Source organism: Pristiophorus japonicus, chromosome 11 (assembly GCF_044704955.1).
Source record: "Pristiophorus japonicus isolate sPriJap1 chromosome 11, sPriJap1.hap1, whole genome shotgun sequence".
Lineage (NCBI taxonomy): Eukaryota > Metazoa > Chordata > Chondrichthyes > Pristiophoridae > Pristiophorus > Pristiophorus japonicus.
In genome coordinates, this window is record NC_091987.1 from 76,979,040 (window position 1) to 76,999,333 (window position 20,294).

General features: G+C 46.3%; 1 protein-coding gene and 1 pseudogene across 1 annotated transcript in view; one reads left to right on the plus strand and one right to left on the minus strand.

The window, feature by feature from the left end:
* The window catches only part of pla1a (phospholipase A1 member A), a 78,751-nt gene extending 63,657 nt beyond the window's left edge, over window positions 1–15,094 (minus strand). Inside the window, exons 1-3 of the mRNA XM_070892969.1 lie at window positions 15,028–15,094; window positions 12,860–13,064; window positions 48–225 (exon numbers count right to left, since the gene is read on the minus strand). Coding sequence (XP_070749070.1) covers window positions 48–225; window positions 12,860–13,064; window positions 15,028–15,094 — 450 coding nt within the window. The remainder of the gene's footprint in view (window positions 1–47; window positions 226–12,859; window positions 13,065–15,027) is intronic.
* A 598-nt stretch (window positions 15,095–15,692) lies between these two features.
* On the plus strand, window positions 15,693–19,123 carry LOC139275540 (forkhead box protein F1-B-like; annotated as a pseudogene).
* The last annotated feature ends 1,171 nt before the right edge of the window (window positions 19,124–20,294 follow it).

Genomic DNA, 20,294 nt, shown 5'->3' on the forward strand with positions numbered 1-20,294 from the left:
GAGCTTGGAGATTATACTTTCAGTTAACACAATAGTCAGATACTTACAAGAAAGCTTGCAACAAGGGTAGAAACCACCAATCCTAGCTTAGCTGTATTCTTCACTGCATAGTTATAGGCAGCTGTTGAACCAATAATCCAATCGACAAGAATAACATTCACATCCATTGCACTAATCAGTTCTTTTGCCAGGGTGTCAACCCAAGAAGGTTTACTTCCCATGATCCTCAAAAGAAAAATAATGACAAAATTAGGAAATAATCAAATATCATTGTAAAAATGTTCAAGCACATTACAAATATATCTGAAATTGTGTGCTGGTATACTAACATATGAATATTTAATGCATTTATCTGAACACCCCTCTCTGCTAATGGAGGTGTTAATCTGTTTGAAATAAAGAGGTTAATAATTCCATGGAGAGATGCATTCCAGGCAAGTGTGTTAAATGTTCATACTTTACTATTCCATTCTGTCATTTTGGAGCCACATTTTTCTTTCAGGGTAAATTTCTCCTGTTTTCTCCTTCTGTAAATGAGTTGTCACTCTCTATCTAACATCGGCTCAAATAACAGTGGGGCTTATGGTACTCGCTGTTATTTATGTGCATATGGTACAGCAACTTCAGGCGAAGGTAGGATGCACGGTTAGCCTCAAGTATACAAAAGTTGCTGTCCGAGTTGCGCCACTCTGCCATTAGCTTAAAAAAACCAGCATCTTGCTGCCTGCCTCACCACTGAAATGCATTGAATGTCATGAAATTGCTGTATTTGCACGGGAGTTACAACTCACCAGAGTATGTTAAGTTTTACCTATTTCAGTCTGAGGCCTAGAAATTGGCCTCCTTGGTCGCTGAGGCGTGAGTCCGGGGATCGGCAGAGGTCTATAAAGGCCGCGAGAGGCAGCGGGAGTTCGTGGTCGCTGAGGCGAGAGTCCGGGGATCAGCAGAGGCCTATAAAGGCCGTGAGAGGCAGCGGGAGTTCGTGGTCGCTGAGGCGTGAGTCCGGGGATCAGCAGAGGCCTATAAAGGCCGCGAGAGGCAGCGGGAGTTCGTGGTCGCTGAAGCATGAGTCCGGGGATCGGCAGAGGCCTATAAAGGCCCAGCTTGTGCAGCTACAGGGAGAAGGCAAAAAAGAAGTAGAAAGAAAATGAAAGGTGACGTCACAGCCAAGGGGGTAAGTGATTGGCTGGTGATTGGTAAGTAGTTTTTCTTTTTCTTTTTATAGCAGTAAGTAACCTTTTAACATTGTTGTTGCTAATTTAAGTGTATCGAAGGGTTAAGTCATGGCAGGACAGCTCGGACATGTGTTATGCTCCTCCTGTACTATGTGGGAAGTCAGGGACGCTTCCAATGTCCCTGACGACTACGTGTGCAGGAAGTGCATCCGCCTCCAGCTCCTGACGGACCGCATTGCGGCACTGGACCTGCGGGTGGATGAACTCTGGAGCATCCACGATGCTGAGAATGATGTGAATAGCACATTTAGTGAGTTGGTCACACCGTAGGTAAAGGATACACAGCCAAATAGTAAATAGGTGACCAACAGGAAGAGCAGTGCAAGGAAGGTAGTGCAGGGGTCCTCTGCAGTCAACCCCCTGCAAAACAGATACACCGCTCTGAGTACTGTTGAGGGGGATGACTCATCGTGGAGGGCAGCAGCCAAGTTCATGGCACCATGGCTGGCTCTGCTGCACAGGAGGGCAGGAAAAAGAGTGGCAGAGCGATAGTGATAGGGGATTCAACTGTAAGGGGAATAGGTAGGCCTTTCTGCGGCCGCAACTGAGACTCCAGGATGGTATGTTGCCTCCCTGGTGCAAGGGTCAAGGATGTTGCAGGACATTCTGAAAAGGGAGGGTGAACAGCCAGTTGTTGTGATGCATATAGGTACCAATGACATAAGTAAAAAATGGGATGAGGTCCTACAAGACGAATTTGGGGAGCTCGGAGTTAAATTAAAAAGTAGGACCTCAAAAGTAGTAATCTTGGGATTGCTACCAGTGCCACGTGCTAGTCAGAGTAAGAATCGCAGGATAGCTCAGATGAATACGTGGCTTGAGGAGTGGTGCAGAAGGGAGGGATTCAAATTCCTGGGACATTGGAACCGGTTCTGGGGGAGGTGGGACCAGTACAAACCGGACAGTCTGCACCTGGGCAGGACCGGAACCAATGTCCTAGGGGGAGTGTTTGCTAGTGCTGTTGGGGAGGAGTTAAACTAATATGGCAGGGGGATGGGAACCTATGCAGGGAGACAGAGGGAAACAAAATGGAGTCAGAAGCAAAATATAGAAAGGAGAATAGCAAAAGTGGAGGGCAGAGAAATCCAAGGCAAAAAACAAAAAGGGCCACATTACAGCAAAATTCTAAAGGGGAAAAGTGTGTTAAAAAAACAAGCCTGAAGGCTCTGTGCCTCAATGCGAGGAGTATTCGGAATAAGGTGGATGAATTAACTGCGCAGATAGCAGTTAACGGATACGATGTGATTGGCATCACGGAGACATGGCTCCAGGGTGACCAAGGCTGGGAACTCAACATCCAGGGGTATTCAACATTTAGGAAGGATAGACAGAAAGGAAAAAGAGACGAGGTGGCGTTGCTGGTTAAAGAAGAAATCAATGCAATTGTAAGGAAGGACATTAGCCTGGATGATGTGGAATTGGTATGGGTGGAGCTGTGGAATTCCAAAGGGCAGAAAACGCTAGTGGGAGTTGTGTATAGACCAGCAACTAGTAGTAGTGAGGTTGGGGACAGCATCAAACAAGAATAAGGCATGTGTGCAATAAGGGTACAGCAGTAATCATGGGTGACTTTAATCTACATATTGATTGGGCTAACCAAACTGGTAGCAATGCGGTGGAGGACGATTTCCTGGAGTGTTTTAGGGATGGTTTTCTAGACCAATATGTTGAGGAACCAACCAGGGAGCTGGCCATCCTAGACTGGGTGATGTGTAATGAGAAGGGACTAATTAGCAATCTTGTTGTGCGAGGCCCCTTGGGGAAAAGTGACCATAATATGGTAGAATTCCTTATTAAGATGGAGAGTGATAAAGTTAATTTGGAAACTAGGGTCCTGAACTTAAGGAAAGGTAACTTCGATGGTATGAGGTGTGAATTGGCTAGAATAGACTGGCAAAGGATACTCAAAGGGTTGACGGTGGATAAGCAGTGGCAAACATTTAAAGATCACATGGGTGAACTTCAGCAATTGTTCATCCCTGTCTGGAGTAAAAATAAAACTGGGAAGGTGGCTCAACCATGGCTAACAAAGGAAATTAAGGATCGTGTTAAAGCCAAGGAAGAGGCATATAAATTGGCGAGAAAAAGCAACAAACCTGAGGACTGGGAGAAATTTAGAATTCAACAGAGGAGGACAAAGGGTTTAATCAAGAGGGGGAAAATAGAGTATGAGAGGAAGCTTGCAGGGAATATAAAAACTGACTGCAAAAGCTTCTATAAATATGTGAAGGGAAAAAATTAGTAAAGACAAACGTAGGTCCCTTGCAGTCGGATTCAGGTGAATTTATAATGGGGCACAAAGAAATGGCAGACCAATTGAACCAATATTTCAGTTCTGACTTCACAAAGGAAGATACAAATAACCTTCCGAAGGCACTAGGGGACAGTGGGTCTAGTGAGAAGGAGGAACTGAAGGGTCGGAGGCCTATAAAAGGCCGCGAGAGGCGTCGGGAGTTCGTTGGTGAGGCGTGAGTCCGGGGTCGGAGGCCTATAAAAGGCCGCGAGAGGCGTCGGGAGTTCGTTGGTGAGGCGTGAGTCCGGGGTCGGAGGCCTATAAAAGGCCGCGAGAGGCGTCGGGAGTTCGTTGGTGAGGCGTGAGTCCGGGATCGGAGGCCTATAAAAGGCCGCGAGAGGCGTCGGGAGTTCGTTGGTGAGGCGTGAGTCCGGGGTCGGAGGCCTATAAAAGGCTGCGAGAGGCGTCGGGAGTTCGTTGGTGAGGCGTGAGTCCGGGGTCGGAGGCCTATAAAAGGCCGCGAGAGGCGTCGGGAGTTCGTTGGTGAGGCGTGAGTCCGGGGTCGGAGGCCTATAAAAGGCTGCGAGAGGCGTCGGGAGTTCTTGGTGAGGCGTGAGTCCGGGGTCGGAGGCCTATAAAAGGCGTACCTGTGCAGCTGCAGCGGGGAGAGAAGGCAAAAAAGAAGTAGAAAGAAACAGAAAGGTGACGTCACAGCCTAGGGGGTAAGTGATTGGCTGGTGATTGGTGAGTAGTTTTTCTTTTTCTTTTTATATTAGTCAGTAACTTTTAACGTTGTTGTTGTCAATTTAAGTGTATCTAAGGGTTAAGTCATGGCAGAAGAGCTCGGTCGGGTGTTATGCTCCTCCTGTACCATGTGGGAACTCAGGGACACTTCCGGTGTCCCTGACGACTACGTGTGCGGGAAGTGTATCCGCCTCGAGCTCCTGACGGTCCGCGTTGCGGAGTTGGAGCTGAGGGTGGATTCACTCTGGAGCATCCACGATGCTGAGAATGACGTGAATAGCGCATGTAGCGAGTTGGTCTTACCGCAGGAGAAGGGTCCACAGCCAGATAGAGAATGGAAGACCAGCAGGAAGAGTAGTGCAAGGAAGGTAGTGCAGAGGTCCCCTGTGGTCATCCCCCTGCAAAACAGATACATCGCTTTGAGTACTGTTGGGGGGGGATGACTCATCAGGGCAGCAGCAGCAGCCAAGTTCATGGCACCGTGGCTGGCTCTGTTGCACAGAAGGGCAAGAAAAAAAGTGGGAGAGCGATAGTGATAGGGGATTCAATGGTGAGGGGAATAGATAGGCGTTTCTGCGGCCGCAACTGACTCTCCAGGATGGTATGTTGCCTCCCTGGTGCAAGGGTCAAGGATGTCTCGGAGCGGGTGCAGGACATTCTGAAAAGGGAGGGAGAACAGCCAGTTGTCGTGGTGCACATTGGTACCAACGACATAGGTAAAAAAAGGGATGAGGTCCTACGAAACGAATTTAAGGAGCTAGGAGCTAAATTAAAAAGTAGGACCTCAAAAGTAGTAATCTCGGGATTGCTACCAGTGCCACGTGCTAGTCAGAGTAGGAATCGCAGGATAGCGCAGATGAATACGTGGCTTGAGCAGTGGTGCAGCAGGGAGGGATTCAAATTCCTGGGGCATTGGAACCGGTTCTGGGGGAGGTGGGACCAGTACAAACCGGACGGTCTGCACCTGGGCAGGACCGGAACCAATGTCCTAGGGGGAGTGTTTGCTAGTGCTGTTGGGGAGGAGTTAAACTAATATGGCAGGGGGATGGGAACCAATGCAGGGAGACAGAGGGAGACAAAAAGGAGGCAAAAGCAAAAGACAGAAAGGAGATGAGGAAAAGTGGAGGGCAGAGAAACCCAAGGCAAAGAACAAAAAGGGCCACTGTACAGCAAAATTCTAAAAGGACAAAGGGTGTTAAAAAACAAGCCTGAAGGCTTTGTGTCGTAATGCAAGGAGTATCCGCAATAAGGTGGATGAATTAACTGTGCAAATAGATGTTAACAAATATGATATGATTGGGATTACGGAGATGTGGCTCCAGGATGATCAAGCTGGGAACTCAACATCCAGGGGTATTCAACATTCAGGAAGGATAGAATAAAAGGAAAAGGAGGTGGGGTAGCATTACTGGTTAAAGAGGAGATTAATTCAATAGTTAGGAAGGACATTAGCTTGGATGATGTGGAATCTATATGGGTAGAGCTGCAGAACACCAAAGGGCAAAAAACGTTAGTGGGAGTTGTGTACAGACCTCCAAACAGTAGTAGTGATGTTGGGGAGGGTATCAAACAGGAAATTAGGGGTGCATGCAATAAAGGTGCAGCAGTTATAATGGGTGACTTTAATATGCACATAGATTGGGCGAGCCAAACTGGAAGCAATACGGTGGAGGAGGATTTCCTGGAGTGCATAAGGGATGGTTTTTTAGACCAATATGTCGAGGAACCAACTAGGGGGGAGGCCATCTTAGACTGGGTGTTGTGTAATGAGAGAGGATTAATTAGCAATCTCATTGTGCGAGGCCCCTTGGGGAAGAGTAACCATAATACAGTTAATTCAGAGACCATGGTCCAGAACTTAAAGAAGGGTAACTTTGAAGGTATGAGGCGTGAATTGGCTAGGATAGATTGGCGAATGATACTGAAGGGGTTGACTGTGGATGGGCAATGGCAGACATTTAGAGACCGCATGGATGAACTACAACAATTGTACATTCCTGTCTGGCGTAAAAATAAAAAAGGGAAGGTGGCTCAACCATGGCTATCAAGGGAAATCAGGGATAGTATTAAAGCCAAGGAAGTGGCATACAAATTGGCCAGAAATAGCAGTGAACCGTGGGACTGGGAGAAATTTAGAACTCAGCAGAGGAGGACAAAGGGTTTGATTAGGGCAGGGAAAATGGAGTACGAGAAGAAGTTTGCAGGAAACATTAAGGTGGATTGCAAAAGTTTCTATAGGTATGTAAAGAGAAAAAGGTTAGTAAAGACAAACGTAGGTCCCCTGCAGTCAGAATCAGGGGAAGTCATAACTGGGAACAAAGAAATGGCGGACCAATTGAACAAGTACTTTGGTTTGGTATTCACTAAGGAGGACACCAACAACCTTCCGGATATAAAAGGGGTCAGAGGGTCTAGTAAGGAGGAGGAACTGAGGGAAATCCTTATTAGTCGGGAAATTGTGTTGGGGAAATTGATGGGATTGAAGGCCGATAAATCCCCAGGGCCTGATGGACTGCATCCCAGAGTACTTAAGGAGGTGGCCTTGGAAATAGTGGATGCATTGACAGTCATTTTCCAACATTCCATTGACTCTGGATCAGTTCCTATCAAGTGGAGGGTAGCCAATGTAACCCCACTTTTTAAAAAAGGAGGGAGAGAGAAAACAGGGAATTATAGACCGGTCAGCCTGACCTCAGTAGTGGGTAAAATGATGGAATCAATTATTAAGGATGTCATAGCAGTGCATTTGGAAAATGGTGACATGATAGGTCCAAGTCAGCATGGATTTGTGAAAGGGAAATCATGCTTGCCAAACCTTCTGGAATTTTTTGAGGATGTTTCCAGTAAAGTGGACAAGGGAGAACCAGTTGATGAGGTATATTTGGACTTTCAGAAGGCTTTTGACAAGGTCCCACACAAGAGATTATTGTGCAAAGTTAAAGCACATGGGATTGGGGGTAGTGTGCTGACGTGGATTGAGAACTGGTTGTCAGACAGAAAGCAAAGAGTAGGAGTAAATGGGTACTTTTCAGAATGGCAGGCAGTGACTAGTGGGGTACCGCAAGGTTCTGTGCTGGGGCCCCAGCTGTTTACATTGTACATTAATGATTTAGACGAGGGGATTAAATGTAGTATCTCCAAATTTGCGGATGACACTAAGTTGGGTGGCAGCGTGAGCTGCGAGGAAGATGCTATGAGGCTGCAGAGTGACTTGAATAGGTTAGGTGAGTGTGCAAATACATGGCAGATGAAGTATAATGTGGATAAATGTGAGGTTATCCACTTTGGTGGTAAAAACAGAGAGACAGACTATTATCTGAATGGTGACAGATTAGGAAAAGGGGAGGTGCAACGAGACCTTGGTGTCGTGGTACATCAGTCATTGAAGGTTGGCATGCAGGTACAGCAGGCGGTTAAGAAATCAAATGGCATGTTGGCCTTCATAGTGAGGGTATTTGAGTATAGGGGCAGGGAGGTGTTGCTACAGTTGTACAGGGCCTTGGTGAGGCCACATCTGGAGTATTGTGTACAGTTTTGGTCTCCTAACTTGAGGAAGGACATTCTTGCTATTGAGGGAATGCAGCGAAGATTCACCAGACTGATTCCCGGGATGGTGGGACTGACCTATCAAGAAAGACTGGATCAACTGGGCTTGTATTCACTGGAGTTCAGAAGAATGAGAGGGGACCTCATGGAAACGTTTAAAATTCTGACGGGTTTAGACAGGTTAGATGCAGGAAGAATGTTCCCAATGTTGGGGAAGTCCAGAACCAGGGGTCACAGTCTAAGGATAAGGGGTAAGCCATTTAAGACCGAGATGAGGAGGAATTTCTTCACCCAGAGAGTGGTGAACCTGTGGAATTCTCTACCACAGAAAGTAGTTGAGGCCAATTCACTAAATATATTCAAAAGGGAGTTAGATGAAGTCATTACTACTAGGGGGATCAAGGGGTATAGCGAGAAAGCAGGAAGGGGGTACTGAAGTGCATGTTCAGCCATGAACTCATTGAATGGTGGTGCAGGCTAGAAGGGCTGAATGGCCTATTCCTGCACCTATTTTCTATGTTTCTATGTTTCTATATACTTATTAGGCAGGAAATTGTGTTAGGGAAATTGATGGGATTGAAGTCCGATAAATCCCTGGGGCCTGATAGTCTGCATCCCAGAATATTCAAGGAAGTGGCCCTCAAAAGAGTGGATGCATTGGTGATCATTTTCCAAATCTGGATCAGTTCCTTTGGACTGGAGGGTAGCTAATGTAACACCACTTTTTAAAAAAGGAGGGAGAGATAAAACAGGTAATTATAGACCGGTTAGCCTGACATCAGTCGTGGGGAAAATGTTGGAATCAATCATTAAGGATGAAATAGCAGTGCATTTGGAAAGCAGTGACAAGATCGGACCAAGTCAACATGAATTTATGAAATGGAAATCATGCTTGACCAATCTTCTGGTATTTTTTGAGGATGTAACTAGCAGAGTGGACAAGGGAGAACCAGCGGATGTGATGTATTTGGACTTTCAAAAGGCTTTTGACAAGGTCACGCACAAGAGATTGGTGTGCAAAATCAAAGCACATGGTATTGGGGGTAATATACTGACATGGATAGGGAACTGGTTGGCAGACAGGAATCAGAGAGTGGGGATAAACGGGTCCTTTTCAGAACGGCAGGCAGTGACTAGTGGAGTGCCACAGGGCTCAGTGCTGGGACCCAGCTCTTTACAATGTACATTAACGATTTAGATGAAGGAATAAAGTGTAATATCTCCAAGTTTGCGGATGACACTAAACTGGGTGGCGGTGTGAGCTGTGAGGAGGACGCTAAGAGGCTGCAGGGTGACTTGGACAGGTTAGGCGAGTGGGAAAATACATGGCAGATGCAGTATAATGTGGATAAATGTGAGGTTATCCATTTTGGGGGCAAAAACACGAAGGCTGAATATTATCTGAATGGCGGCAGACTAGGAAAAGGGGAGCTGCAACGAGACCTGGGTGTCATGATTCATCAGTCACTGAAAGTGGGCACGCAGGTACAGCAGGCGGTAAAGAAGGCAAATGGTATGTTGGCCTTCATAGCTAGGGGATTTGAATATAGAAGCAGGGAGGTCTTAATGCAGCTGTACAGGGCCTTAGTGAGGCCTCACTTGGAATATTGTGTTCAGTTTTGGTCTAGTCTGAGGAAGGACGTTCTTGCTATTGAGTGAGTGCAGCGAAAGTTCACCAGACTGATTTCAGGGATGGCTTAGCTGTCATATGAGGAGAGACTGGATCAACTGGGCCTTTATTCACTGGAGTTTAGAAGGATGAGAGGGGATCCCTTGCGGCTAAAGGGATCAAAGGGTATGGAGAGAAAGCAGGAACGGGGTACTGAAGGAATGATCAGCCATGATCTTATTGAATGGTGGTGCAGGCTCGAAGGGCCGGATGGCCTACTCCTGCACCTATTTTCTATGTTTCTATGTTTCTATCTCATAGAAACATATAAGATTCTGACGGGACTGGACAGGTTAGATGCAGGAAGAATGTTCCCGATGTTGGGGAAGTCCAGAACCAGGGGACATAGTCTTCGGATAAGGGGTGGGCCATTTAGGACTGAGATGAGGAGAAACTTCTTCACTCAGAGAGTTGTTAACCTATGGAATTATCTACCGCAGAGAGTTGTTGATGCCAGTTCACTGGATATATTCAAGAGGGAGTTAGATATGGCCCTTACGGCTAAAGAGATCAAGGGGTATGGAGAGAAAGTAGGAAAGGGGTACTGAGGGAATGATCAGCCATGATCTTATTGAATGGTGGTGCAGGCTCGAAGGGCCGAATAGCCTACTCCTCCACCTATTTTCTATGTTTCTATGTTTCTCCTTAGCGCTTCCCATTATTGCCTCCGGGGGCGATAATGGGGTATTAACCACTTAACGACCGGGAGATGAGCAAGATGAACGACTTCCGTTAACTTCGGCAGGAGGTTTGCAGCGGCGGTTGAGCATTGCGCCCCGATCTCCTTCGCCCGGAGATCGTGACATCATCGCCGTGAGCATCGGCCCGGTAGTGCCCCGGACTCAAACATTGGTTGCGTCCCCTGCAGCATCCCTGGGTGAAAACACCAGCAGCTGCATTCTAATTTACACTACTCAGTCCTTGTGCTGTTAATTTTACATCTTTCAGTCTGATTGGTTAAGGAGATGCACAATGACTTGCTCTGTTCATTCAGGTCCCAGATGTCCAGTTTCCCTTGCTGCGACATTATCAGCTCACACTTTCAGCAACTTGCCACGTAAAACATTTAAAAATCTAAACATGCAAGGGCAAGACTAACCAACAGCAGACAACAACAACAACAACAACTTGTATTTATATAGCGCCTTTAATGTAGTAAAACATCCCGAGGCACTTCAAAGGAGTGTTGTAAGACAAAAATTTAATACCAAGCCACGCAAGGAGAAATTTGGGCAGATGACCAAAAGCTTGGACAAATAGATAGGTTTTAAGCAGCGCCTGAAAGGAGGAAAGAGAGGTAGAGAGGCGGAGAGGTTCAGTGAGGGAATTCCAGAGCTTAGGGCCTAGGCACTGAAGGCACAGCCACCAATGGTTGAGCGATTTTAATCAGGGATGCTCAAGAGGGCAGAATTAGAACAATGCAGATATTTCGGGGGGCGGTGGGGGTGGTGGTGTTGTGGAGCTGGAGGAGATTACAGAGATAGGGAGGGGTGAGGCCATTGAGGGATTTGAAAACAAGATGAGAATTTTGAAATCGAGGCGTTGCTTAACTGGGAGTCAGTGTAGGTTACCAAGCATAGGGGTGATGTGTGAACCGGACTTGATGCAAGTTAGGACACGGGCAGTTTTGGATCACCTCTAGTTTATGTAGGGTTGAATGTGAGAGGCCACCCAGGAGGCGTTGGAATAGTCAAGTCTAGAGGTAACAATGGCATGGATGAGGGTTCCAGCAGCTGATGAGCTGAGGCAGGTGTGGAGACGGGGGAATGTTACAGAGGTGGAAATAGGTGGCTGTATAGTCAGAAGCTCACTTCAGAGCCAATTATGACACCAAGGTTGCGAACAGCGTGGTTCAGCCTCAGACAGATGCGAAGGAGAGGAATGGGGTCAGTGGCTAGGGAACGGAGTTGGTGGCAGGGATCAAAAACATTGGTTTTGGTTGTCCCAGTATTTAATTGGAGAAAATTTCTGCTCATCCAGAACTGGTTACAGACACCATTAGATGCCCTGCCACAAAAAATGATGGCCCGTTCAGTTTGGTAGAGGTGTCCCACAGTCTTTCTCATGGACACCTCCATACTCAACCAAGAAATGGAGTGATTCAAATTGATGATATCTGGCTTTCCTGCTAGTTGAGGCTAAACGGTTCATTTCTACGTTCAACAACAAGGCATAGAAATGACCAGCAAAGTTCATTTAAATACAAACCCTGTAATTCAAACTTATGATCTGGCTTAGTAAAACACCAAAACTGCGTCAAATAACAGGATGAATAACAGAATCCAGCAACTTTCACCATGGGATCTTTTACATCCACCTGACAGCAGACAGGGCCACCCATTTAAAACTGAGATGAGGAGGAATTTCTTCTCTCAGAGGGTTGTAAATCTGTGGAATTCACTGCCACAGAGAGGTGTGGAAGCTGGGTCATTGAATAAATTTAAGACAGAGATAGACAGTTTCTTAACCGATAAGGGAATAAGGGGTTAAGGGGAGCAGGCAGGGAAGTGGACCTGAGTCCATGATCGGATCAGCCATGATCGTATTAAATGGCGGAGCAAGCTCGAGAGGGCCGTATGGCCTACTCCTGCTCCTATTTTTTACGTTCTTATGTTCTTATGTAGCAGGGTCCTCGGTTCAACATCTCATCTGAAAGACAGCACCTCTGACAGTGCTGCACTCCCTCAGTACTGCACTGGAGTGTCAACCTAGATTACGTGCTCAAGTCTCTGGAGTGAGACTTGAGCTCACAACCTTCTGGTTCAGAGGCGAGGGTGCTACCAACTGAGCCAAGGCTGACACTTACTAAGTAATGTCAGCCTTCTATGCATATGCATGTCGCGTATCAATGACATCTTCAAGGTTCGTCTGCAATTTTCACTGGTGGCCTGAGTGTGGAAGCCACTGTAGCTTTCTCACCAGGTGAAATCAACAGGAAGAGGAGCCAAGGCCAGAAGAGGCCCAAACAGGTAAGTTTTAAACAATTTTCCTTGTGGCGCTAGGGTGAGCAGGAGTGCTCCTCCGAGCTCCGCAAAGAAAGCTTAGGCCTTTCCTGCCATGAATCCCACCTTTCCTGAATACGAGACCCCCCACGAGGCTGCCCCGAAGCCAATCCAGCCATCTGTGTGGTGTCAGTGGGTGACCTCTGGGCTATAGGATTTTCTATCTCTTCCCAGCAACTTCCTGCTCAAAACGGGAATTATTTGAGGCATGGGAGGTTGCAATAGGCAATGCAATAGCTGGGCATCATTTGCGGAGCAGCAGGTGAGGGGTTCCAATTCATCTCGTTACCCACCCGCCCACAGTTAAAACCGGGACCAAACATTTTATTGTAGTTTTGTACCATTGTCACACAAGCATGTCTCTTCCAGGTTGCTCACGTGTAGATTTTACTAGAATTCACAAAAAAAATGTAAAATTGTCTCTGATTACCTGTATCCATGCATTATTAGTTTGGTGGGAAGACTCCCATTAAAGTTTGAATTCTCAATGTCGTTGTTGTCATTGATAATCTGGGCACAATCTTGGTTCCTGCGGGTGAGCAGCATAAATCGGATGTTGAGTTCCAACCTTTGTAAAACGTTTCTCCATGAAGAAGACTGAAAATCCGTGCAGTTCTGGGAAATGTTCCCGTTAACTGTAATGTGAACAGAATTTTTCCTTACTGATTTTTTAATCCTTTTTATGAGGCCTTTCAGGACTCACTATTAGAATGTACCTGCCTGGTCTGAACATGTGTGCAAATAGCTAAATTAAGATTGATATAAATAAAAAATTCTGTTCCACTCTTAGGCTGTTCTGATTTCAAGACTTTTTTTTACTCTATTGTTACTTTATTAGTGCAACAGTCAAAACAAGTTTGAAAAGCTGGCTATTGGGGCATATTGACCAATGACCCACTATGACACTGAAGTTAGTAACAGGGTTATCCTACCAGCAAGCTTTGCCAAAACCTAGCATTAATTCAGCTCGCAGTCCCATTTTCATTCATGTTGAGATGGCCTCCTTTGGCTGGCAAGGTGGGTTGATACAGGAATACTTCTTCATCACACTTCTTCAGCACCTCACTGGGTAGCAGAAGGTGCACTTATAGTGTGAACAGACTCAATGAACAGAACTCATCACAAACTACCTGGCAGACTTAAGTGATTCAAAAAAAAAAAAATTCTCGGGATGCTGGCAAGGCCGGCATTTATTGTCTGTCCCCAGTTGTCCTAAGAAAGTATTAGAGTATCTTCTCGAGCCACTGCAGTGTAGCAGTTTGATACAACTCAGTGAGTTGCCAAGCCACTTCAGAGGGCAGTCAAGAGTCAACCGTGTTCGTTGGTGTGGGACTGGTCACATATGGGCCAGACTGAGTAAAGTCGGCAGGCTTCCTTCCTTAAAGGACATTAGTGAAGCAGTTGGGTTTTTATAACAGCCTATCAGTCTCTGAAATAATTCTTCCTTTGAATGCAGGGCCATGGATATCTGGGTTCTGTGCAGCTGATGGAGGAGGCGCTGCTGCCTTTTGCTGAAAGACCTACTTTTCTTCTCCCTCCTACTCTTCCTGTTCCTGCTCTGCAGCGCACAGTAATTCTACCACAGCGCTCCCCCTCATCTCTCTGGGGCTGAAATTGCCCCTCTTTATAAGGCCTCTGGCTGCCTAAAAGCGGCGGACACGGGTCGTTGCGGAGTCTCCATAGAGGGGCCGCCATTTTAAAAATAAATGCCCTTCCTCGGGTTGGAGCAGTGTAGGGGACCGCTCCGCCCATTTTCCCGCCGCAGCATGCATGCACCGACCCCTTACCGACCGGCGGGGACACCTTCCCAAAATTGCCCCTCAGGAAATTGCCCCTTTCCCAGATTTGTCCCGCGGGAGCTGCGCTGCTGCCGGTCGGTGCTTTTGCTGTTGGTACACACCCAGTGGCTCGGTGGCGCAACCACCCTTAAAGGGGAGGTGCCACTGCCGACGAGACCATGTTTTTTGTTTTGTTGGCCGACTGCCAGGTTGGACCGACAATTATGACTGTGGGTTCAGCCGGGCCGCCAACAGGCAGCCTGGCACCTCCTCTTGGGTGCCAGGCCACTGGGCGGGCCGAAACCCTCCTTGGTCGCCCATTGTTTGCCACTGAAGTGGCTGCAGAGTTCACAGTGGCCCTCCCTTTTAACTGAAGGGGAGAGATGTTGGGGCACTTACGTGTCGCGCTGATGTCATCAGAGATGCGCTGACGTCATCAGCGTGGTGCTGATGACAGGTCGGGGCGGCGGACTTGCTGCAAGAGCACGACTTCTGCCCCGAGCCAAAAAAATGTCAAAGTACTGAATTTGTCTGGTATCTCTGCCCCATGGACTGGGGCGGAGAAAATTTTTCAAAAACGATAGTTACGCCCCGTTTTGGGGCGGTGCTCAATTTCCGCCCCTCTATCTATATCCCCGAGTCGATGTAATTGGGCTGGTTGCAGGTTCGATGAAGCCTGCCGATTTCCCACATAAAGTGGGAGAGTGGACATCTATGCAGATAAACATTAAACACTTGAGATCACAGCTACATTACAGCACATTTACTTACCTAACATGCCAAGAACTAAATTAAATTACAAAACAACATATTAAATTACCTGCTATGAAGCATGCCGGAAGGATCAGTGATCCCAGTAATAAAATTCTGTTCCAGCGAGCAGCCATTGTTCAGACAGATGCTATCCCTTTCTTCTTCTGCAACAGCTTGCTCATATCTCCGAAAGCAAGCACACATTTCACCATAAATAACCGTTTAGCAACCTGCAACTCTCGTTAATAATTTATAATCTTATCCTTATTTTCAATAACATTTTATCTACGTCACAGAAATGTTACCCTTAACTCAACAGCTCAGCTTTCAGGTTTCAACATTCTGTTGTGATACAGAATACGCTCCAAAGATATTTTAGTTGCAATTCCACTGGTTTAATCAGAATTTATGAAATAATCATGATGCTTGTATATCTTTAAATATGATTAACAAGCAGAAATAATCTTTACAAATCAAAATCATTAACTGGCCAACAGATAAGAGTCATGATGTAGAATTTTCCCCAAGGCCATCCTTATTGGGCAAATCTTACAACTACGTACTGGGAATGTGAAATGCCACATTCTTACTTTGCCCTGTGATCACTTGTAATTGGTTTCCAACAGCAGCAATTCCATTGAAAATAGGTCCAAATATTGGCCACATTCAACTTTTTTTTTCACAAAGAAACTTCTCACTGAATCGAGGCAGGCATGTATTCTCTGACCAATGATGACAGATGCTTACAAATTCAAATTTTATCAAACAAAAGCCATTGACCTATTTGGAAAATCCAATACCGTGAGAACAAGATGCAGAAAATTAAGAAAACTGGCAACACTAGACGAGAGTATTCACTTGGGTCCATGTGATGAGTACAAGTTAAACAGTTGTAACTGTTACAATTGGCAAGAACAAATGCCGAAGTGGACTGTTGCTTCAAGTAAGTAAACAGATGGCGAGCTAACTTCTGACTCCAGTGAGACCAAAAGGTAATTTGAAAATTACTAAACTTCCTTCAATACCATTGAGTTCCAGGCCACTGAATTACAGGAAAACACATACTGTTTAGTCAATTTTCCCAACTCTCCTGATTTTCTCAATGAGATATGCAGATCCTGGACGCCACAATCTGAACAAGAGAGTTCCACCTCAAAATATATAAATGGGCCGAACAATGGCAGGTGACATTTAATATGGACTTCCATGCCTTGGCAACATTAATGGAAACATTCCTGAGAGATGCTTGTTACCTGCATGCTCACGGTAGCTCTCGTTGAATCCATTGAAGCTGTATACTGCTCATTGGCATTTGCAGAACATGGAATCTTTACTTCATGACAATGTCCAACTGGATAGTGCAATCCACAACTATCGTAAACCACAGGTTGTGTAAGGAGGAAGATGATTGATGCACCCAATTATGCTCATGAATTACTTTTTGTTTAATGTTTGTTTCATGCGGTCTAAATCACAAAATGACTCAACAAAGTTTGTGTTGATGCTACACCAGCACTTAGCACCAGCCCTCTTCTGCAGCTATTACTTTTACCCCTTCCATGCCCATGAGAAATAACTCATCCTGTGTTTCTTCTTCCAAATCAATAAAATGTTTTCAAGTGTGTGCATCTGGGCTGATGCCAGCTTCGAGTCATAATGGCCAAAAATTCTGGCCTTGCTGGGTGCATACGGAATGCGATGCCCCGCAAAAGCCGGTTTGCGGGACGCGATGAGCATGTGCCAAAAACCGGCTCTTCCGATCTGTCAAGATTTTTCTTGGCAGATCCTCCGCATCCCTGGGAGAAGGGCATCCGCGCGGGGGGGGATTGAGCTATTTGCCCAACTCATGCCCAGCGAATGTCCTTCAAACTTTTACGCCTGGTAAAAGCAGGTGCATAGCTTACTTTTACCAACATAAGAGTTTTAAAACATATAAAAATTCAATTTAAGCACTCATTTTTATGTTAAAAACCCTGTCCATTAAGGTAAGTTTATTTTTAACACTATTAAAACACGTTAAAAAAAATTCCCCCAAATAATTTTTTTTCTAAAACATTTAATTACATTTAATTTCAATTAATTTTAAATATGTGAGGTGTTTTATTTATTATGCTGTGTTTTGGTGTTTTAGGGGTTTTTCTCATTGATAGTAATGGGAGCCCGTACAAACAGAGTTCCCATTTTTATCAATGAGAATACTGCATAGTGATTGGTGGTCCAGGCCCACGTGAATCCAACTTGTACATACGTACCTGAAAGACATCTCCCCATGCGCTGCACAGCGCATCTAGGCCTCCGACCGGGATCTTACATTCCTCTGGGACCACCAGGTACTTTCGTAGATTTTTTTCGGGTCGGAGGTGTTCGTAAGAAGAAAGCCTCCGACCGCAATTTTCCCCCCAATAATAGGGGGAGGTGTGCTGGTAAGAGGGCTCAATCTGCTGCTGCTGAGGCTGTGGCACATATATCTATAAAAATAAGAAAAAACACACGATAAACACATAGTTATTGCTGCAGAGATAAGACATGACATATTTCAAGATGTAACACAGTCTCAGCATTACACCTACTGAAACATGTTGCATATTTAATACAGGTTGAACCTCTGAAATCCAGCACTCTTTGATCCAGCAACCTCCCTGGTCCGGCATCATTCCCGCGAGGTGCCGTGACCAGCGCTGTGTCCTGTGTTCATCAAGTTGAGTAATTTTTAAGAGTATGGATAATAACAGGGAAAGGCCGATTGCTGTACTTACACAGATCCCAATACGCGATAAAGCACGGGTGCCCACGAAAACCGATTCCTCCAAACGGCACAGACATCAACCAAAGCAAATCAGGCTGAAAGCTGCCACAGATCTGAGGCACAAATGCCGGTGAGCGGGCGGGCGGCCCTCGGGCCCAGTGACATCGTTGCTGCCCCCGCCCAACAACACCTGCCCCAGCTGCCACTCACCTTTTTGATGTTAGACTTGGAGGCCGTCTGGAAATCCTTTTTATACATGAAATTGGTGAATGATTTCCCCATGTCCACGGGAACCACTTCGCAGCCATCACGCCTGAAAATGGGGTTGGGATCAGGAGGAGCCACGGGTTCCCATAGGGACGGAACGAGGCGTTACAGGGAGGGTGGGAACACTGCCGAGTCACAGAGGAGGTGAGGGCTCAACCGGGTGTCAGGTGAGGGGATCTTAGTGTTTAGTTAAACCGGGTACTGCTGACAATGTTGCTGACAATGACTGGGCCGAGTCATTGTCAGCAGCATTGTCAGACCTCTGTGATGGAATCAGCCACTCCACTACCAAAACTAAGAAAAGAAATGCTGGCATACAGCGCCCGGAGAAGCCGCCGTATTCCCCTGATTGTGATGGCTATCCAGAGCTCTCCCACCAAGCGGCTGGCTCTCAGCGAGATCTACCAATTCCTCCAGAGCCGCTTCACCTTTTTCCGAGGCTCCTACCAAGGCTGGAAGAACTCCGTGTGTCACAACCTCTTTTTGAACAAGTGCTTCATCAAACTGCCAAGGGCCTGGGCAGACCTGGCAAAGGTCATTACTGGACCATTGACCCGGCCAGCGAGTTCATGTTTGAGGAGGACTCCTTCAGGTGCAGACCGAGGGGCTTTCGCAGGAAATGCCAAGCCCTGAAGTCCATGTACAGCATGATGAACGGATTGGGGTTGAACTACATCCCAGAGACCTATAACTTCCAAGTGTCAAGAGGACCCATCTCTTGCGCCCCCAACGGCCTTTATTTCGATAGTGGCATCAGGGTGTTGAATGGACATTTGCCCAGCGACGTTGACGGTATGGGTTTACTGGGACATTCTATCTCTCACCTCTCGGCCAACAATGGTCACGATATGGGAAGCTGTACAGGATCTCCTGTCGGAGACTACGCCAACCACGCCGACAGCTCACTGCCCACGTCTCCCTTGCTGACCAGCGGTGGGTGATGGAGCCGCACTCCACGTACACGACCTTGGCTTCAGCATGGGCTCTTTTGGCCTCCGCACTGAACAATGGGACTCCTTACACCAAACAGCAGCCCCTTTTGCCATGCAACCCGTCGGCGAATCTCATTTCCAACCTGCAAGCACACTCCCTAGATCAATCCTATTTACATCAAAATAGCCACAATGCGGCCCTATTTACATCAAAATAGCCACAATGGAGCCCATGGTACTACAGTTATAGATTAGCAAAAATGGCTTTTGTAGGAAGCAATTCTAAAACTTTGCTGACAGTGGGATTTTTAAGTCTGGGATCGGCATGACCTCCCGTGGTCCGGCAAATTCTCTTGTCTGGCACAGGCCAGGTGCCGAGGGTGCCGGATTAGAGAGTTTCAACCTGTATATGCAATTATACTTGTAGGAAGCAGAAGTGTGATTATATCTTCCAACCTATGCATCAGCCATGCATATGGCATCCTATCCCTGAGCCTAAAAAAGGAGACAGACAAAAAGCAGGAAACTATGGACCAGTTAGCCTGACATCTGTGGTTGGGAAAATATTGGAGTCCATTATTAAAGAAGCAGTAGCAGGACATTTGGAAAAGCAAAATACGGTCAGGCAGAGTCGGCATGGATTTATGAAGGGGAAGTCATGTTTGACAAATTTGCTGGAGCTCTTTGAGGATGTAACGAACAGGGTGGATAAAGGGGAACCAGTGGATATGATGTATTTGAACTTCCAGAAGGCATTTGACAAGGTGCCACGTAAAAGGTTACTGCACAAAATAAAAGTTCACGGGGTTGGGGGTAATATATTAGCATGGATAGAGGATTGGCTAACTAACAGAAAACAGAGAGTTGGCATTCTCTGGTTGCCAACCAGTAACTAGTGGGGTGCTGCAGGGATCAGCGCTGGGACCCCAACTATTTACAATCTATATAAACGACTGGAAGAAGGGACTGAGTGTAACGTAACCACGTTTGCTGACGATACAAAGATGGGAGGAAAAGCAATGTGTGAGGAGGACACAAAAAATCTGCAAAAGGACATAGACAGGCTAAGTGAGTGGGCAAAAATTTGACAGATGGAGTATAATGTTGGAAAGTGTGAGGTCATGCACTTTGGCAGAAAAAATCAAAGAGCAAGTTATTATTTAAATGGAGCAAGATTGAAAGTGCTGCAGTACAACGGGACCTGGGGGGACTTGTGCATGAAACACAAAAGATTAGTATGCAGGCAGCAAGTGGTCAGGAAGGCCAATGGTATCTTGGCCTTTATTGCAAAGGGGATGGAGTATAAAAGCGGGTCAGTCTTGCTACAGCTATATAAGGTGTTGGTGAGGCCACACCTGCAATACTGCGTGCAGTTTTGGTTTCCATATT